We start from the raw sequence: 16,617 nt of genomic DNA on the forward strand, positions 1-16,617 counted from the left end.
CTACCTGCACAAGCCATTCCGTTCTACCTATTAGCTAAATTAATCCCATGACGCTACTCACCAGCCTCTCAAATCCCGGTCTTCGTACACTCGAGTTCTAAGCTACCCCAAAAACCACTCCCAGCTAGTAACCTTAACACTGAGGAAAGTACTGACGGTATTGAACAAAAAAAATCTCCCAAACAAGCAAAAACCAATTAATCAAAAGACACAAGTTCGAAAAAGAACCACACATCCAAGAATATGACAGTTCATTGTTGTCACTGATCTTGAAACAACAGCTTCTTACAGATCAATCATCAAACAATCTCAGTTGAACAATTCCAGCAAGAGCCACCCCACCTATATACGTAATATTACATGATCAAGCACAATTACATTGTCTATCGAAGATCCAAACAGGTTCCAGAGAAATTGATAGCAGTATTTCAATTACAAACATATAAAACAGAGCTCAATTACCACTACCACCACCACCACCACCACCAAAGAGGTAACCCAAAGATGATCCACCACCTGGAGCAGCATGGACCTTAGTTGAGGGACGATCCTGCAAACCAGGAAGGAAGTTTTACCTTTCATAATGGGACATACGTGACTGAATGAGTGATAATCAAACAAATTTAAGCATTGAAATGATAAGCAATTGAAAATAACTAAACTTTCAGGGCATGTCTGTTGTGCACATCTCCAAGGAAAATCTTAGCGGCCTATTTCAATTGTAATAATTTTTTAGGATTGAAAACTTCGATATAATTTTGAATTTTTTTTTTTTTTTTTTTTTTTGAGAGGCAAACTTAAATGTAATCTTGAACAAACAATTCTCTTCCAACCACCAGAATGCCTTCATTCTAGCACAAAATGAAGATGATAACCGCTTTCTTACAGAATTGCCTAGAAATAAATTGCTTGACATTTATTTTAGAGACATTATCTATGACTAGTCAAAAAAGAAAAAAAATGATACTCACCAGGGTAGCCCTGTTAATCAGGGCGAATACTGGAAAGTGTGGTTCCAATAAGTGACATATGGTCCTAGGTTCGAATCTTGCCATTGAATTTACCCGGTGTTGGTTATTGCGGGGCGGTCAACACCCCGAGGTTTGAGTCCCCCATGGAGAGTCCTAAGGGCCCGGCCATGAAAGGTTCCTCGGTTATCAAAAAAAAAAAAAAAAACGATATCTACAAGTAGGACAATCTTCCCCATCAATTTTTGCAGGTAATTTCTCATTCATAAACCAAGCAACGTCAGCAACTAGTTATTTCATATTCATGGGTGTGCAACTTATAGCATCTCCATCTCTAAATGAATCATGGTTGCCATATGGAACAGAAAATAAATTCAAACTATCATATATTTAGATGCCTGGAATAGCTTGCATTCAATATCCAATAAATCCGAAGTAATCATTTATCTTATTTTAAATCTTTAATGAACACTAGATACAATGCATAGGGTCCTTGCAGCAAAAAAATCAAAGACTAAAACATCAAACACCAGTGGGAGGCAATTACACACAGCACTTGAATCACCAACTGGGACTTAAAGTGATTTTGTTCACCAAAAGCTTCAAGATAATATACAAAACAAAGGCCTACATTTTGATAAGCAGTCGATATCAAAACAAAAAGAAACGAGAAGGAAAGACAAAATCTCAAGGCTTCTTAATAACAAAGATCACTCCTTGCTTAACATATCCAAAATATCATAAATTAAACAAGATCACTTCCCAAATGATGCCACATGCCTGATGGACCTCCAGCCAAAAGGTTTATGTTCATTCTCCAAGAAGAAATTAGCCTCATAGAAATCAATTGAAGCTTGTTAATAGAAAACTAAGGGTAAAATATAAACCATAGTTTTTTTAATCTAGAAATTCTGATCCCCTAACCAAGGGGCACAAGTTAGTATGACCTAATTCTTTTAACACTAACTGATTTCCATAGTAATCTATCCTTCAGCCCCAATTCTCAGATGGCAGCTTTCCTTATTTGCCTAAACTATGATGCTGCCTCCAAAATATTGTGAGAATGACATGGATCAAAGCAAATGGCATAAAATGGAGACGCTGTGTAGGCAACCCAACGCTATGAAACTTGCACTTCGGAAATACCAAAGCTATCATGATCAAAATCATACCGTGATGAAGTTTCCACAGTTCTGACCATCTGCTCGGTAGTAGTTATTTGCCAGATTACCATGGATACCTGCCGGAATCTGTTTGGTAACATCTACTGGTTGAGCAGGAGTGGTAGGCTTGGGGGATGGTCCATTATTTACAGCAGGAGCTTCACTTGGAGGCACTGGGGCATTGTTTGAGGCTGGTTTTGGTGCCTCTCCACTCCCAAACAGGTAACCCAAGGAACTTTGTCCTCCACCACTGCTAACTCCACGACCCATTCTCTACAACTCCTTAGATACAAATCCAAACTCTGACCATTCCAGGCAGATGATAGAAAGCAAACAGCAGGAATGTAATAAATCAAGAACAAGAAAGAACAGAAAATGTTAGAAGCTATAATGTTGAAGGATTCTAACTGTGGGGAGTTGGCACATCAAGCCTCAGTTTGGACAACAGGAAAACACATTTAAAGAATTCCACAGTAATTGCCATAGGGCTAGAAAAAACTTATAATAAGAGAACAAATTGAAATCAGAACAAAAGATAAATGGATGTAAAACTTGTTACCACAGCAATCATATAGTGACAGGATGTCAGGAACTGTAGAATTAAACAATATTTAAAAATCAAATTGTTTACAAAACATTAGCAAAAATTTTCATTCAAACTAAACTATAGCAGCAGAGAGAGACTTTTTTTACTGTGCATAAAAAACTGATCTGTTCCTATCACCCTCACAATGCTCAGAGATCATGCATGTCTTAAACTAAATATCAACATAACACCCAATAGGCTTATGGAAACAGAAATTAAAAATATTTTGATATTTTTCCTATTAAAAGAAGGCTGAACTGTTGGTTTCCCAAATTTTTTCTTCACGTCTGAGTGTAACCCTTTGGCCTTAAGAAGCTTCACCTATAAAACCCAGATAAAGATCATAAAAGAACATTAAAAAAAATCACAATCACAATAAAGATGAAGAGCCACCACATTTCAGTTGAAATATCACACACTGCAACAACATATCTATCAGGTCAGCATCTAATAAACACATTAAAACAAGCCTTCTTGTGTCACATAGCTAATAACTTCACCCAAATAGAGAAACGATTTTGTCATGCACTAACAAAAAAATTCATTATGGATTCGTTTCCATTCTGAATTATGTTTTCTATGAGCTCAGTCACTCAATTTCCCTCCCAAGAAAAAATAATAATAATGACAAAAATAATAAAAATCCAAAATGGCGAAATCAAACAAGAGAATAGTCAAATCATATAGAATTACTGTAGAAGACAACAAGAGATCTAAAAACAAACACGAATCATGCGCCATTCATTCCTCATTACACCATTTTCCTTAACAAACAAGACGATCGCCCAAAAAAAAAAAAAGAACAAGAAATGGAGCTCCAGATCCAGTGAAAATACGTTGAGAAAACATCAAATCAGAAACAGTAGAGAAGGTTAAAGATCGAATTGGACAGCATATCTGGATGAAAGGTGCGGCGTCGTAATGCGAGTGTATGAGCTTTCTCAAATGTAGAAGAACACGAGACGGATAGAGATCTAGGGTTAGGGCTTGATACCTTTCGCTTTGGAGCCGATAGAGAGGGGAGATCTGAGATTCCTGGACAAGAACCAGGAGCGTAGAAGCTAAGAAGGAACTGGAAGTCTGGAACCTTGTGAGAGAGACAATGGATTTTGATAAGGAAATTGACTATTTCCACGCCTATTTTTGCTTCTTGAGCTCCGATTCGCCATAGTCAAATTCAATTTTTATGAAATTAATTAAAATTTTTAAGAAAATTTAAAATTATCTTCACCTTTTGTTTTTTTTTAATTATGAAATTTATATTTTTAATTATAAAATTTGATATAAAAACTAAATACTTATTTGAATATTTTCTGTTTTTAAAAATAAAAATAAGTTAATTACCTTAAAAAAATCATTTTTAAAAATGATTTAAAATTTTTAAATATAAAAAAAAAAATACTCTTTCATATTGTAGAATTTTGAATAGAAATGAAGTGGAAGGAGCAAAATGGAAGTGGAAGTAACATGTTACCGTACAAAGCGGGGCCCGCCCTCGCAAATATGAAATAACAGTGAATCCACTCTTGCCTTCCAAGGCTCGAGAAATCATTTTGTCTGATGGGGAGTTTTTATTTTTTTATTTTTAAAAATATATTTGAAGAAATTTTTAATTAAATTAATTTTATTTTAAGAATTCATGCTTTAAAAATAAATGTTGAAATTTATATTACTTTTTAAAAATAAATTTAAAGTGTTTTTAAAATATTTTTTTTACCTAAACAACCTTTAAAAAATAAAATAATTTTTTATTTTAAAATATTTTCAGTTATTTTATAAAAAATGAATTAAAAAGTTAAAAACGTAGTGTTTATTTTTTTTACTTTTTACTTAAAATAATTTGTTTTCAGAATTTAGGTTATTTGTTTTTTTACTTTTTCATAACTTATTATAAACTTTTTACTAAATAGAAAAAGCCAAAATATGTAGTTTTTTCTAAATAGAAAAAATAACATATTGGTTTTTTTTACTTTTTAATACTTAATAGAAATAAAATACTAAAAAAACAAACAATTTAATATTTAATACTATTAAGCATTAAGGTTTTATTTATAATTAAGTAAAAAAACAAACACCATTAGTCCATATTTGAATTCTTAAAGAGAATTTTAGAATTTTAAATTAAAGTATTTCAAGTATTTTGATAAATAATTATAAACATGATTAGGTTATGTTTGATTCTGAAAAATACTAAGGAAAATGATTTTTTTCATGTTTAGTTGTCATACGAAAAATATAAAAGAAAATAAAATATAATTAAAATTAATTAAAAACTTATGTATTTTTAAATTATCTAATTTTTATATTGATGAGTTAAAATAAATAAAATAAGTTTAGAAGTAACAAAAAAAATAATTTATCCACTTTTAATCTATTTTTTATTTTCTTTCACTTTTTCTTTCCTTCTACTTTTTCTTTATAATTTTTTTCCTTTGCATTTTCTCTCAAATTTTATGGGAACTAAACATAGCAAAAGTATTTTTAATTTTCATTATACACTACATATTATGATTAGGGAAAGAACAAATAATAAAATAAAATAAAAAGTTATAGTTTATTTGACCATGTGATTTAAAAACTGTTATTAAGAATTTCTAATACTATTTACATGTTTTCTGATAGCAATTTTAAAAATAAAGTGAAATATAGAACAATTTTTAAAAAATAAATAAAAATTATGTTCATCGGTTTTTTAAAGCCACGTGGTTTTTCCTTGTTTTTTTATTTTTTTTAGTTTTCGATAAACAAGAGGTTTAAAACCACGTCGTTCTCGTATGAGGAGGCCAAAAAAGGGTAATTAGTAATTGCCGACCCATCAATATTTTTCTAATTATTATTAATCAATAATGCTTAGTTGGCTAATTTAAAGTTGCGTTTGTGTAGCGTATGCTTAGCTGGATGAATATTACATGGTTACAACAATATTCTTGAATCAATTAGCGAAATACCTAGGATCCATCCCCTTCAATTTTTGGTTTTTTTTTTTTTTTGTTTGTCCTAAAAGAAATTTTCTTTTGTCATGATTAGCTGTAAGCAGATTAGTTTGTGTATAGTTTTCTTGGATTTTATGGATTAGAACATTCTAAAAATAATACATAAAATGACTTATTAACTTTTTTTTTTTTATAACCGTGGATGTCTGGGTCAGCTTATGCGTACCTCGACTAATCCTACGAGGCCCTGAAATTAACGACCGGATAAACTTCCAATGACCTGACTCGAACTGGTGATAAAATGACTTATTAACTTTAAATTTGATGTTTATTTTCGTACCCTTTCGAGAAAATTGTAAAGAAAATAAAAACCGAAGGAAAATAAAAAATAAATTTAAAATTAATAAATTATTTTATATGCTGACATAGCCTAAAAATGAAATTGATTAAAGAAAAAATAAATTATACATCCAAGTATGTTTCATTGTGCATTGTCTTTTAGGTATAGCAGCAGGCTATCACAAACAGGGAGAAGCAACCAACAGGTTCCTTATCATGCATATTCTCCACTGCCCAGGCATATTCCTTTGCGCACATTGGTTTAATAAAATTATATAAGAAGGCCATGGATCCACCACTGAAGCAGCACTGACACACTCTCTGCTTGCAGCAATGGACGTGAAGAAGAAGAAGAAGACTGAGGGAGATGGTGATACAGCAATGGGGGAGGAGGCTCTGCCATTTCATAAGCTTTTGAGCTATGCAGATGGTTTGGATTGGGTTCTCATGGCACTGGGCACCTTGGGCTCCATTGTCCATGGCCTGGCCCAACCAGTAGGGTACTTGCTGCTTGGCAAAGCCCTCGACGCATATGGGACCAACATCAAGGATCCCGAAGCCATGGTTGATGCCCTCTACAAGGTACAGATTCATATATACATATATAGAAGTCTCATGTCAATTCCAGTTTCTAAACCAAATTGCAGATACTAGATGAGCTTGTTCTTGTTCTTGTTCTTGTTTGTGTAGGTTGTTCCTTATGTGTGGTATATGGCTGCCGCCATGTTTCCTGCCGGAATACTAGGTAGCAAGCTTTCCTATATGCATCCTTCAGCCACCTAGTTAGCAAATTGTTTTTGGAAACTGTTTTCTATTCTCTATGATAGAAAACAATTGTTTATGAGATATGAAAACAAGTTATTTTTTAGAACATGTTTTAGATTATTTCAAATGTTTTTTGTAAGGTGTTTTAAGCAACAACTGAAAATATAGATAAACAATTTTGTATCATATATAAATACATAGTATCTTTATGGAGATAAACTGAGAAAACCGTTTTTCATATTTAAGTTCCCAAATAAAAATTGTGAACTGTTTTTAAGAATTATTTTCAAAAACTACTTTTGATAATAGTTTGGACACTTTTGTATTATACATATATACCGAGTATTTTCATGGAGTATAAATTCATAAAATTGTTTTCCATGTTTAAATTTCCAAACAAAAATTGAGAATTGTTCTCAAAAGCTATTTTTGAAAACATTTCCAAACACACCTAAGGACCTATTTGGGAACTGTTTCTTAGAATCATTTTCTATTATATGTAACAAAAAACATAAAAAAACACGTTTGAAAACCAACAATTATTATTTGTTTTCTGTTCTTAAGATCAGAATATAAGGTATGTTCAGAGAACATTTTTTAGTTGTTTTTTTTTTCACTTGTTTTCTACAACAATTTTAAAAATAAAACACCAAATATAAATATTATTTTTAAAAATATTAAAAACATGTTAACATTTTAAGTTTTCAAACAGACTTTTGTTCTACAAAATTTAAAGAACAATTTTTAAAAATTGTCCTCAAAAACAGTTTTTCAGAATTGTTTTCGAAAACAATTACCAAACAGGCCCTAGTGTTTTCAACCATTTTATTTTAGAGTGTTACGAGTAACAATTGAAATTATGGAGAATATTTTGAAAACTTTTGTATTGTACATAAATTCATATTGCCTTTATGGAGAATGAATCAAGAAAATTGTTTTTCATATTTAGGTTCTCAAACAGATAACTGTTTTTAAAAACGTTCCCAAACAAGACCTAACGTTTAATGTTTGGAATTTTCAGAGGTTGGGTGTTGGATGCATGCAAGTGAAAGACAGGTCTCACGTCTACGACTAGCATTCCTGAGGGCAGCCCTTAACCAGGAGATTGGAGCTTTTGACACTGATCTAACAAGTGGAAAAATCATCAGTGGAATAAGCAGCCACATGAGTATCATACAAGATGCTATAGGGGAGAAGGTATGTTGCCTCAACTCAACTCAATCTTATGCTGCTACCATGCAAAGTACACAAGCAAGCTTTCAAATAAAAATCACAGCCAAAAGGTTTGAGAAAACTAACAAGCTTTTTCGCTGACAGTTGGGCCATTTTCTATCAAATATCGCAACGTGCTTCTCTGGAATATTGATCGCTGCCATTTGCTGTTGGGAAGTTTCACTGCTCACCTTGTTGGTTGTTCCTTTGGTTCTTGTGACTGGAGCCACTTATAGCAAGAAGATGAATGCCATTTCAGCTGCAAAAATGCATTTCCTGTCAGAAGCCACATCCATGATAGAACAGGTAACAAGTTGGAAATTCTACTTAATTTCATATCACCCATTAGTTATTGTTAGTTTAGTGGTAATTAACAAAACCTGAAAAGAAACAAGCGAAAAAAGAACACAGAAGTAAATATATCTACTATAATAACCTTTTCTGATGTACTACAGACACTATCTCAAATCAAAACAGTATTTGCATTCGTGGGAGAGAGTACTGCTGCCAAGTCTTTCTCAGAGTGCATGGACAAACAGTTCAGGATAAGCAAGAGAGAAGCATTAATAAAGGGAGTTGGGACAGGTTTGTTTCAAACTGTAACCACCTGTTGCTGGGCTCTGATCATTTGGGTTGGAGCCATTGTTGTCACAGCCAAGAGATCAAGTGGAGGAGACATCATAGCGGCAGTGATGAGCATTCTCTTTGGAGCTATGTAAGAAAGAAGCAGTCTCAACAACTCAATCCTGGTCTTGAGCTGAAAACATGTATTCCTTCAGATATTAATTTGAGCCCTGTTTGTTCTTTTTCTGATTGCAGATCACTCACTTATGCTGCACCAGACATTCAAATCTTTAATAGTGCAAAGGCTGCAGGAAATGAGGTTTTTCAGGTGATCAAAAGAAAACCTGCCATAAGCTATGATTCCGAAGGGAAAACACTCGAGAAGATCAATGGCAATATTGACATGCAGGATGTATACTTCACCTACCCATCCCGGAAAGAGAGATTAATCCTCGACGGATTTTCACTTTCCATCCCAGCAGGAAAGGTGGTGGCTTTAGTGGGTAGTAGTGGGTGTGGGAAGAGCACTGTCATCTCCCTAGTTGCGAGATTCTATGATCCATCACAAGGTTTGCAGCTCGGTCCCAGACCTCTAAGGTTCCAAGTCTTTTTGTTGAAAGTTTCTATACAATTAATGCAAACTAATTGATCATTGCATTTACATACTTTCACATGCTTGTCATACAAGTACCAATATTACATATGCATGAATGTCATATATGATTGTGGATATGAAAACAAGCATGCAAGAGTAAAGGACCAGAATGCAGCACAAACATGTGAATGTATAAGATCTGAATTCGCCTGAAGCCTAATGAAGTGAGCATCCCTCCAGGTGAGATTCTCATTGACAACTACAACATTAAGGATCTAGACTTGAAGTTCCTCCGAAAGAACACAGGAGCAGTATTTCAAGAGCCATCGCTCTTTTCTGGCACCATCAAGGATAACATTAAAGTAGGAAGCATGGAAGCAGATGATCAAGAAGTCCAGAATGTAGCATTGATGGCAAATGCACACTCTTTCATAACCCAACTCCCAGATCAGTACTCAACAGAGGTCAGCTAACTATACCCAACAACCTCCAAACCCACATAGAAAAACACATGCACGCATACAATGACAGAGACTACTAGTTTTACTTGCAGACTATAAAGAAAAAACCCAACTTCTAATCCTTCATACACTCATCTATGATAGTAATGTGTAGAATGGTTTGATATATCAATCTTTGTAATGTTTCTTTTCGATAAACATATTCTCATTGTGGCTAACTCGTTGTGGCTAAAATGGGCTTCAGGTAGGAGAAAGAGGAGTGCAATTATCAGGTGGACAAAAACAGAGAATAGCAATAGCAAGAGCCATTATAAAGAATCCTCCAATTCTTTTACTTGATGAGGCCACAAGTGCACTTGATTCAGAGTCAGAGAAGCTGGTTCAAGATGCCATTGAGAAAGCTATGCAGGGGAGAACAGTCATCTTGATTGCACACAGGATGTCAACTGTGATTAATGCAGATATGATTGCAGTCATAGAGAATGGCCAAGTTAAAGAGACGGGAACACACAGCGACTTGCTAGATACCAGCAATTTCTATAATAATTTATTTAACATGCAGAACCTCTGTCCAGACCAAGGCTCAAGGTTGGTGCACAGCCTCCCTTCTTCGCACAATCATGGTAAACAGAAAAGGACATTAATTAACTAAGTTAAATTGAATGAATGACAGAGTTACAGATCTTACTGAAGAAAATGCAAGTACAGACCAAGAGATTTCATTTCAAGACCTGGACCAATCTGAGGAACCCAACAAACATCCTAGAGATGCTTTGAAGGAAGAGGAACAGAGGGTTAGAGGGAAAAGAGTTCAGTTTTTCAGAATCTGGTTTGGCTTGAAGAAAAGTGAGCTTATAAAGACTGCTATTGGCTCATTTGCAGCAGCTGTTTCTGGCATCTCAAAGCCCTTTTTTGGATACTTCATCATAACAATAGGAGTAGCCTATTACAAGGAAGACGCAAAGCAACGAGTTGGATTGTATTCAATCGCCTTCTCTCTAATAGGGCTGCTTTCATTATTCACTCACACCTTGCAGCATTACTTCTTTGGAGTAATTGGAGAGAAGGCCATGACTAACCTCAGACAAGCCCTGTATTCAGGTATTTGCTACTCTAATCATGAATTCACATCATTTACTTCATCAACTTTAGGAGGTTATTGGTTTAGTGAATGTTTGAGTTTCCATCAGAAATTCAGAACTATAAAAGCATAAACCGACACCTTTTCTTAAATTCTTTCAGGCATACTAAACAATGAATTAGCGTGGTTCGAGAAACCTGAGAATAATGTTGGCTCACTTACCTCACGGATCATCAATGATACCTCAACGGTCAAAACCATAATCTCGGATCGTATGTCTGTTATCGTCCAATGTATCTCCTCCATACTGATTGCAACAATAGTAACCATGAAACTTAACTGGCGAATGGGTCTGGTAGCTTGGGCTGTGATGCCTTGCCACTTCATTGGTGGCCTGATTCAAGCCAAGTTTGCCAAAGGATTTTCAAGTGGCTCTGCTACTGCACATTGTGAACTTGTTGCCCTTGCTTCTGAATCTGCAACCAACATGAAAACAATTGCCTCATTTTGTCATGAAGATTTCATACTTGACAAAGCCAAAATTGCTTTGGAACCTCCAATGAGAAAGAGCAGGAGAGCAAGCATCAAGTATGGGATCATTCAAGGCTTCTCACTTTGCTTGTGGAACATTGCACATGCTGTTGCTTTGTGGTATACAGCAGTTTTGGTGGAAAGAGATCAAGCTACTTTTGAGAATGGTATAAGATCGTACCAGATTTTCTCCCTCACTGTGCCTTCAATCACAGAACTGTGGACACTGATCCCCACAGTCATCTCCGCCATCAGTATTCTAACTCCTACATTCAAAACCCTTGACCGGAAAACTGAAATTGAACCGGATACACCAGAGAATTCACATGCTGAGAAGATCAAAGGGCGAATCGAATTTCAAAATGTTAGTTTTAATTACCCACTAAGACCAGAAGTGACTGTTCTCAACAACTTCTGCTTACAAATTGAAGCTGGATCAAAAGTGGCTCTTGTGGGGCCAAGTGGAGCCGGAAAATCCTCAGTTTTGGCCCTTATACTGAGATTCTATGATCCTAGGGCAGGAAGGATACTGATTGACAGAAAGGATATAAGAAATTACAATCTAAGAAGATTGAGGTCACGGATAGGATTGGTACAGCAAGAGCCTCTGCTTTTCAGCTCCTCAATCAGAGATAACATCTGCTATGGGAATGATGGAGCTTCTGAAACTGAAATTATAGAGGTATCAAGGGGAGCACGGATACATGAGTTCATAAGTAATTTGCCTCATGGATATGATACAGTTGTGGGGCAGAAGGGCTGCCAACTTTCTGGAGGACAAAAGCAGAGAATAGCCATTGCTAGAACTCTACTAAAGAGGCCAGCAATTTTACTCCTGGATGAAGCAACAAGTGCCCTTGATACTCAGTCTGAAAGAGCTGTAGTGAGTGCTCTGGAATCAACAAAACTGAACAACAATGGTGACTTATCCAGAACCACACAGATCACTGTTGCACATAGGCTTTCCACGGTGATCAACTCAGATACCATAATAGTTATGGACAAAGGTGAGATTGTGGAGATGGGTCCTCACTCAACCCTGATAGCAGTATCTGATGGGCTTTACTCCAAATTGGTCCAGCTCCAGAGTTTGGGAGAGAATTAAGATAAGAATGTGTGTGCAGTCTATATATCCACAAACTATATATGTCTATACACACTTCTGTCACATGAGTTGGCACCAAAAGTTCTATCTGTGCAAAGGGCACTTACCAAGAAAGCTACAGTACTATCTTTTTTTAGTTGTTTAAGTGATAGTACCATAATATTGCCTAACTGAAAATTAAAATGAACAAGATTTTTTTATGGTATGATGAGAGCATATCATAGATTTAGAGTTATGTCATTCCAAGATACATAAAGCACGATACATATATACCTAAGACAATCACAGTAGTTCAAGATATTCATCTAGAATTCAAGAAAAATGCTGTCCAAGGTCTTGAGCTGCTCCAACTCCTCAGCATGGGCAATGCCAGGATCAATATGACATAACTGAAACAGAAAAATAATGTCAAATCTACTAAATATGAAATACTAAGGCTTAACCAAAAAGTTCACAAAAATGCAGTATAACCTGGTATTGCAGCTTTTTCAGTGTGTGAACCCCTCTTTTAATAAACTTCTGCCATCCAACATTTTCTTTAAGTGATCTTTCCAGAGCTGCTGTTTTCTATTAAGTATAAAGCAGAAGAATTTTTAGAAATGCGACATTATTGATATGCAGTACATGTTCAAGATTTTTGAGATAAGTATTTAAAGACACTAAATAAATAAATAGCTTCCCACAAATGGTATTGAACTCTTGGAATAAGTCCAAACAACAATTTTTTTTTCCTGAAGTTATAGAAATCCACAACTAATGTGCATCTAAACCATTTCGAGCAAACCTATTTCTGCCATATTATACAAGTTTCCAGTACTACAATATGCAACAATCATTAGTTTTCGTCAGCTACACCAATTTATCAGGTGACCCACCCTGCACAGCCCCTACTGGGACAAGGATGGTCTGGCATTGGGTTCAAGATATAGAGTTTTCACCTACTACCCATCATCATGCAATTCTACTCATATATATGTGTGAGTATTATTTTCTTATTTATGACCAGAAAAAACCATTTCGTTGAAATGAACTAGTTAGAAAAAGAAAGATGAGAAATCCCTCCATGAAATATTTGGCTCCAAGCTTTGCTAAAAGGTGCATTGAATCCAAGGAAAGGAACAACCCAACTCTGAAGCGATATAAAAATTTTGGTAAGCCACCCATCAAGCTTCCACAGGCCACTTTCTTTCTTTGTTGCCCATGATATGACTGACAAAAGTTCAACCTCCCTCTGTTGAGTTACTAATTTAATAGGGTTATGCTTCTTCTCTAGAGAACAATAAACAGAGAAATGCACAGACAGTCTCAAAGCTAGGATGAGTTTCACTTGTATTCCTATTAGTAACTAAAGTTCAATAATCAAATATAAAATACAGAGTCCTAAAAGAGGTTATGATTGCACCACATTTTTTGTTAGGTGCTTCTTAATATACACTTGTCTTTTTCCTATAAAAACAAAAATGCAGATTGCTAAAATGGGTTGTGAAAGGAAATGCATATACAGATACTTACATGAGTAGGGTCCAAAATTAATAGGTTGTATTGATTCATCCCATTGAGCTGATGTTTGACTTGAATTCCAACAATGGTTCTCGAATGGCCATCATGCTGAAAGTACAAGGGCCTGCTTATTGGATCTCCCAACAAAGCACAACACAATTTAGAAACATATTTAAAATTCTGTAAAAAAAAAGAAAAAAGAAAAAAAAAAGCTACTATTCCAGATAGTCACGTACGCTTTGTCAGTGACAATAACATCATTGCTGCCTGATTTGGTGAACTTATTGTCAGAGAAATAATTCCATACCCAATCAACAAGAACTTGACGACCTTTATCATTCCTTGTGAAACATTTATCAGACTCTGTACTGTCTGCCAAGTTACACGAATCATGCCTGCTGGAACCTGGTTGGGAAATATCTTGATCCCTTGGTTCCCTTCGAAGTAGAAATTTGTCAATTGGTCCACAAACTTCATCTGCTTTCCTCTTGCCCTGACTATTTTTTTGAGGATATGGTGATTTAATTTCCTTAGGACCAAAATCCACTATCCTTGCCCGCAGCCCAAAAGAACGAAATAGTGCAGCACATTCAGTGGTTCCAATCCAATTTGTTGTGCCATATATTTTGTGATTGAAATGCTGCGAGCCAACTGTATCGAAATCTCTTTCCCAAGCAATCTCAAGCCATCTTTGGAGTGATGGTATATCAGGAATGAATCCTGAACCACCAAACAAAACTTGCCTTGCTTCTTGTCTTTGCATAACCAAGTGAGAGCTGAGCATTTGGATATTACGCCAACCACAACCCCACCCAACATCCTCTGATTCAATGCTTTGAAAATGAATAACAGAGCCAGACAATATACAGGTTGAGTTTCCTAGTTCTGATTCCAAGCAGTTTCTCAACAAGGCCATCAAACCATCTTCAACTCTGTAGAAGGTGCTCCTAATTTGTAAACGAGCTAAGTGAGAAACCTTTTCATCAATGGACATTTTTCCACTGCAATTACTACTCTCATCAGACCTTGAGCTGCTTCTTTCATAAGTTTTTCCAGAGCTTGTTTCAAATAACATGCCATGCTCCACTGGATTATTCTGCACATGTGACATTTAAAAACTATAGTTAGTGGATGAAGCAGAAGATTTCGTAGAAAAAAACGAAAGCAAATCAGTGTAGAGATGAAAGAAGCAAGAATATGATATTTGCCTGACATGCAATTCCATTTGATAAGACATGGAAACTAAAAAAAATGCTCCAAGTTTCACATATGACCATTTTGGGAATTCACCAATTTCTCATTACTCAAGAATTTGCTCAGTTCCCATTAGGGATGGGATTGTGTCTAAGCTTTGATTGCATTTTTTCGAAGCTGGAGTAATTGGGGTTTCATGATGAGCCAGAATTAGCATCACAGAATCGCAATTTCGGGTACCCCAAGGATAAAAAGGATAGGAGTTTTTGCCCCTTCAAAGTGGGCATGCCATGAAGTTTCAAGAGGCTCAAAGTATTCATGCCACATCAATGAACAATTATTATTCAGGCTTTTTTATTTTCATTTTCTACTGGGTTTATCATGTTTTCTCAGATAGGATGTATGTGAATGTGAGAATACCAGGGTTTTGGGTGGGCTAGTTGGGGCAATAGCAATTTCCCGGGCTAACTCCATGTCCCTTCTGAGTTCCTCCTCCTCCAAGTGATCATTCGCATGCCTGCATCCACAACTCTCATTCCCAGTAATCAACCTTCGATGGCAGAAAAAGGGGCATCATAAAATAGACACAGACCTCCGTTTGATTTCTGAGGGAAAAAAATAAAAATTAAAGCAGGAAACTGAAAGAAAGCAAAATTCCGAGTCTTATGATCAGAATTACGTTGGGTTTCTTGAAAAATAGACAGGCCCATAGGGTAAAAGCGAATAGGGATTTCATATTTGCCAAATTTTCGCAGCAAACAAACAGGGGTGTGAGAAAAAAAATTAGAATACCTCTGAAGTTGAGAGGCGGGGAACGTGAGACGACAGAAGGGGCAAGGCGATGAACGCATACTATATATGCCTATGAATCTATTGCTGTATGTATGTCTACTTCAAATGCCTCCTGGCGCGATGCGGAGGGAGATTTGCTCACTAAGATTCGTTCTTCTTCGACTAGCCCTCTAAGATTTGTCCTTCTCCAGCTCGCTCACTAAGATTTGTTCTTCTCCCTGACAATATTTTTTCTGGATAACCGATTAAAAGGGATGAAATGACAGAGGGGGCAAGGCGATGAATGCATATCATATGCCTAATGAATCTATTGTTGTATATATGTCTACAGTCTACTTCAAATACCAATTGGCGCGATGCGAAGGGAGACTTGCTCCCTAAGATTTGCTCTTCGCCGACTTGTTCACTAAAAGACTTTTTTCTCCTAAATATTTTTTGGCTTATCCGATTAAAATGACTATTGAAACCAATTTTGAAAATCTAAGAGCATGGTTGCTGTTTTTGAAAACTATTCTGAAAAATAGTTTTTAAGAACAATTTTTTATGTTTAAAAAAAAAAAAAATTGTATTTGAAAACTAAATTCTGAAAAACAGTTTTTGTTCTAAAAACAAAAATATGTTTGGTTGAGTTTATAAAAAAGTTTTTTAAAATAAGTAAAATAAAAAATATATTTGAAATTTTTTTTAATTAATAAAATGTTTTCTTCCATTAACTTGATATTATAAATATTTAAATAATTTTTATATGCACAATTCATTTAAATTAAAAAAATTATTTCATTTTGAAATTTTTACACAAAATATAATTTTTTTAAACAAAATATTACT

At 35.2% G+C, this 16,617-nt stretch overlaps 3 protein-coding genes across 14 annotated transcripts; 1 reads left to right on the top strand and 2 right to left on the bottom strand.

The window, feature by feature from the left end:
- Positions 1 to 215: 215 nt before the first annotated feature.
- On the bottom strand, positions 216 to 3,819 carry LOC117933794 (protein SPIRAL1-like 1). 4 transcript variants are annotated; one of them, XM_034855333.1, is made up of 3 exons: positions 3,712 to 3,819; positions 2,141 to 2,433; positions 216 to 550 (listed from the first exon to the last, which is right to left on the bottom strand). In XM_034855333.1, the coding sequence occupies exons 2-3, from the start codon at positions 2,399 to 2,401 to the stop codon at positions 455 to 457; spliced, it is 357 nt and encodes a 118-aa protein (XP_034711224.1). In that variant the 5' UTR covers positions 2,402 to 2,433; positions 3,712 to 3,819; the 3' UTR covers positions 216 to 454. The 4 variants fall into 4 exon arrangements, with proteins under 4 accessions (XP_034711224.1, XP_034711225.1, XP_034711222.1 ...); XM_034855334.1 differs by having other exon boundaries at positions 2,141 to 2,413; positions 3,712 to 3,810; XM_034855331.1 differs by having other exon boundaries at positions 2,141 to 3,038; positions 3,712 to 3,809.
- A 4,068-nt stretch (positions 3,820 to 7,887) lies between these two features.
- Positions 7,888 to 16,142, bottom strand: LOC117933951 (zinc finger-containing ubiquitin peptidase 1). 9 transcript variants are annotated; one of them, XR_004654394.1, is made up of 9 exons: positions 15,790 to 16,142; positions 15,418 to 15,514; positions 14,040 to 14,899; positions 13,816 to 13,927; positions 12,775 to 12,870; positions 12,577 to 12,692; positions 10,890 to 11,143; positions 8,574 to 8,723; positions 7,888 to 8,225 (listed from the first exon to the last, which is right to left on the bottom strand). XR_004654394.1 is itself a non-coding variant. In XM_034855539.1 (7 exons), exons 1-6 carry the CDS (start codon positions 15,846 to 15,848, stop codon positions 12,609 to 12,611), a joined length of 1,308 nt encoding a protein of 435 aa, XP_034711430.1. In that variant the 5' UTR covers positions 15,849 to 16,142; the 3' UTR covers positions 7,888 to 8,225; positions 12,577 to 12,608. The 9 variants fall into 9 exon arrangements, 2 of the variants coding, with proteins under 2 accessions (XP_034711430.1, XP_034711429.1); XR_004654392.1 differs by having other exon boundaries at positions 8,574 to 8,799; XR_004654391.1 differs by having other exon boundaries at positions 8,574 to 8,799; positions 8,875 to 11,143.
- Positions 7,919 to 12,465, top strand: LOC117933436 (ABC transporter B family member 14-like). Its single transcript, XM_034854790.1, has 8 exons — positions 7,919 to 7,951; positions 8,072 to 8,272; positions 8,422 to 8,681; positions 8,786 to 9,099; positions 9,351 to 9,589; positions 9,831 to 10,174; positions 10,260 to 10,687; positions 10,829 to 12,465. The coding sequence occupies exons 1-8, from the start codon at positions 7,919 to 7,921 to the stop codon at positions 12,301 to 12,303; spliced, it is 3,294 nt and encodes a 1,097-aa protein (XP_034710681.1). The 3' UTR covers positions 12,304 to 12,465.
- Positions 16,143 to 16,617: the final 475 nt, after the last annotated feature.

The sequence above is a fragment of the Vitis riparia genome, chromosome 16 (genome assembly GCF_004353265.1).
Source record: "Vitis riparia cultivar Riparia Gloire de Montpellier isolate 1030 chromosome 16, EGFV_Vit.rip_1.0, whole genome shotgun sequence".
In the NCBI taxonomy this organism is placed as follows: domain Eukaryota; kingdom Viridiplantae; phylum Streptophyta; class Magnoliopsida; order Vitales; family Vitaceae; genus Vitis; species Vitis riparia.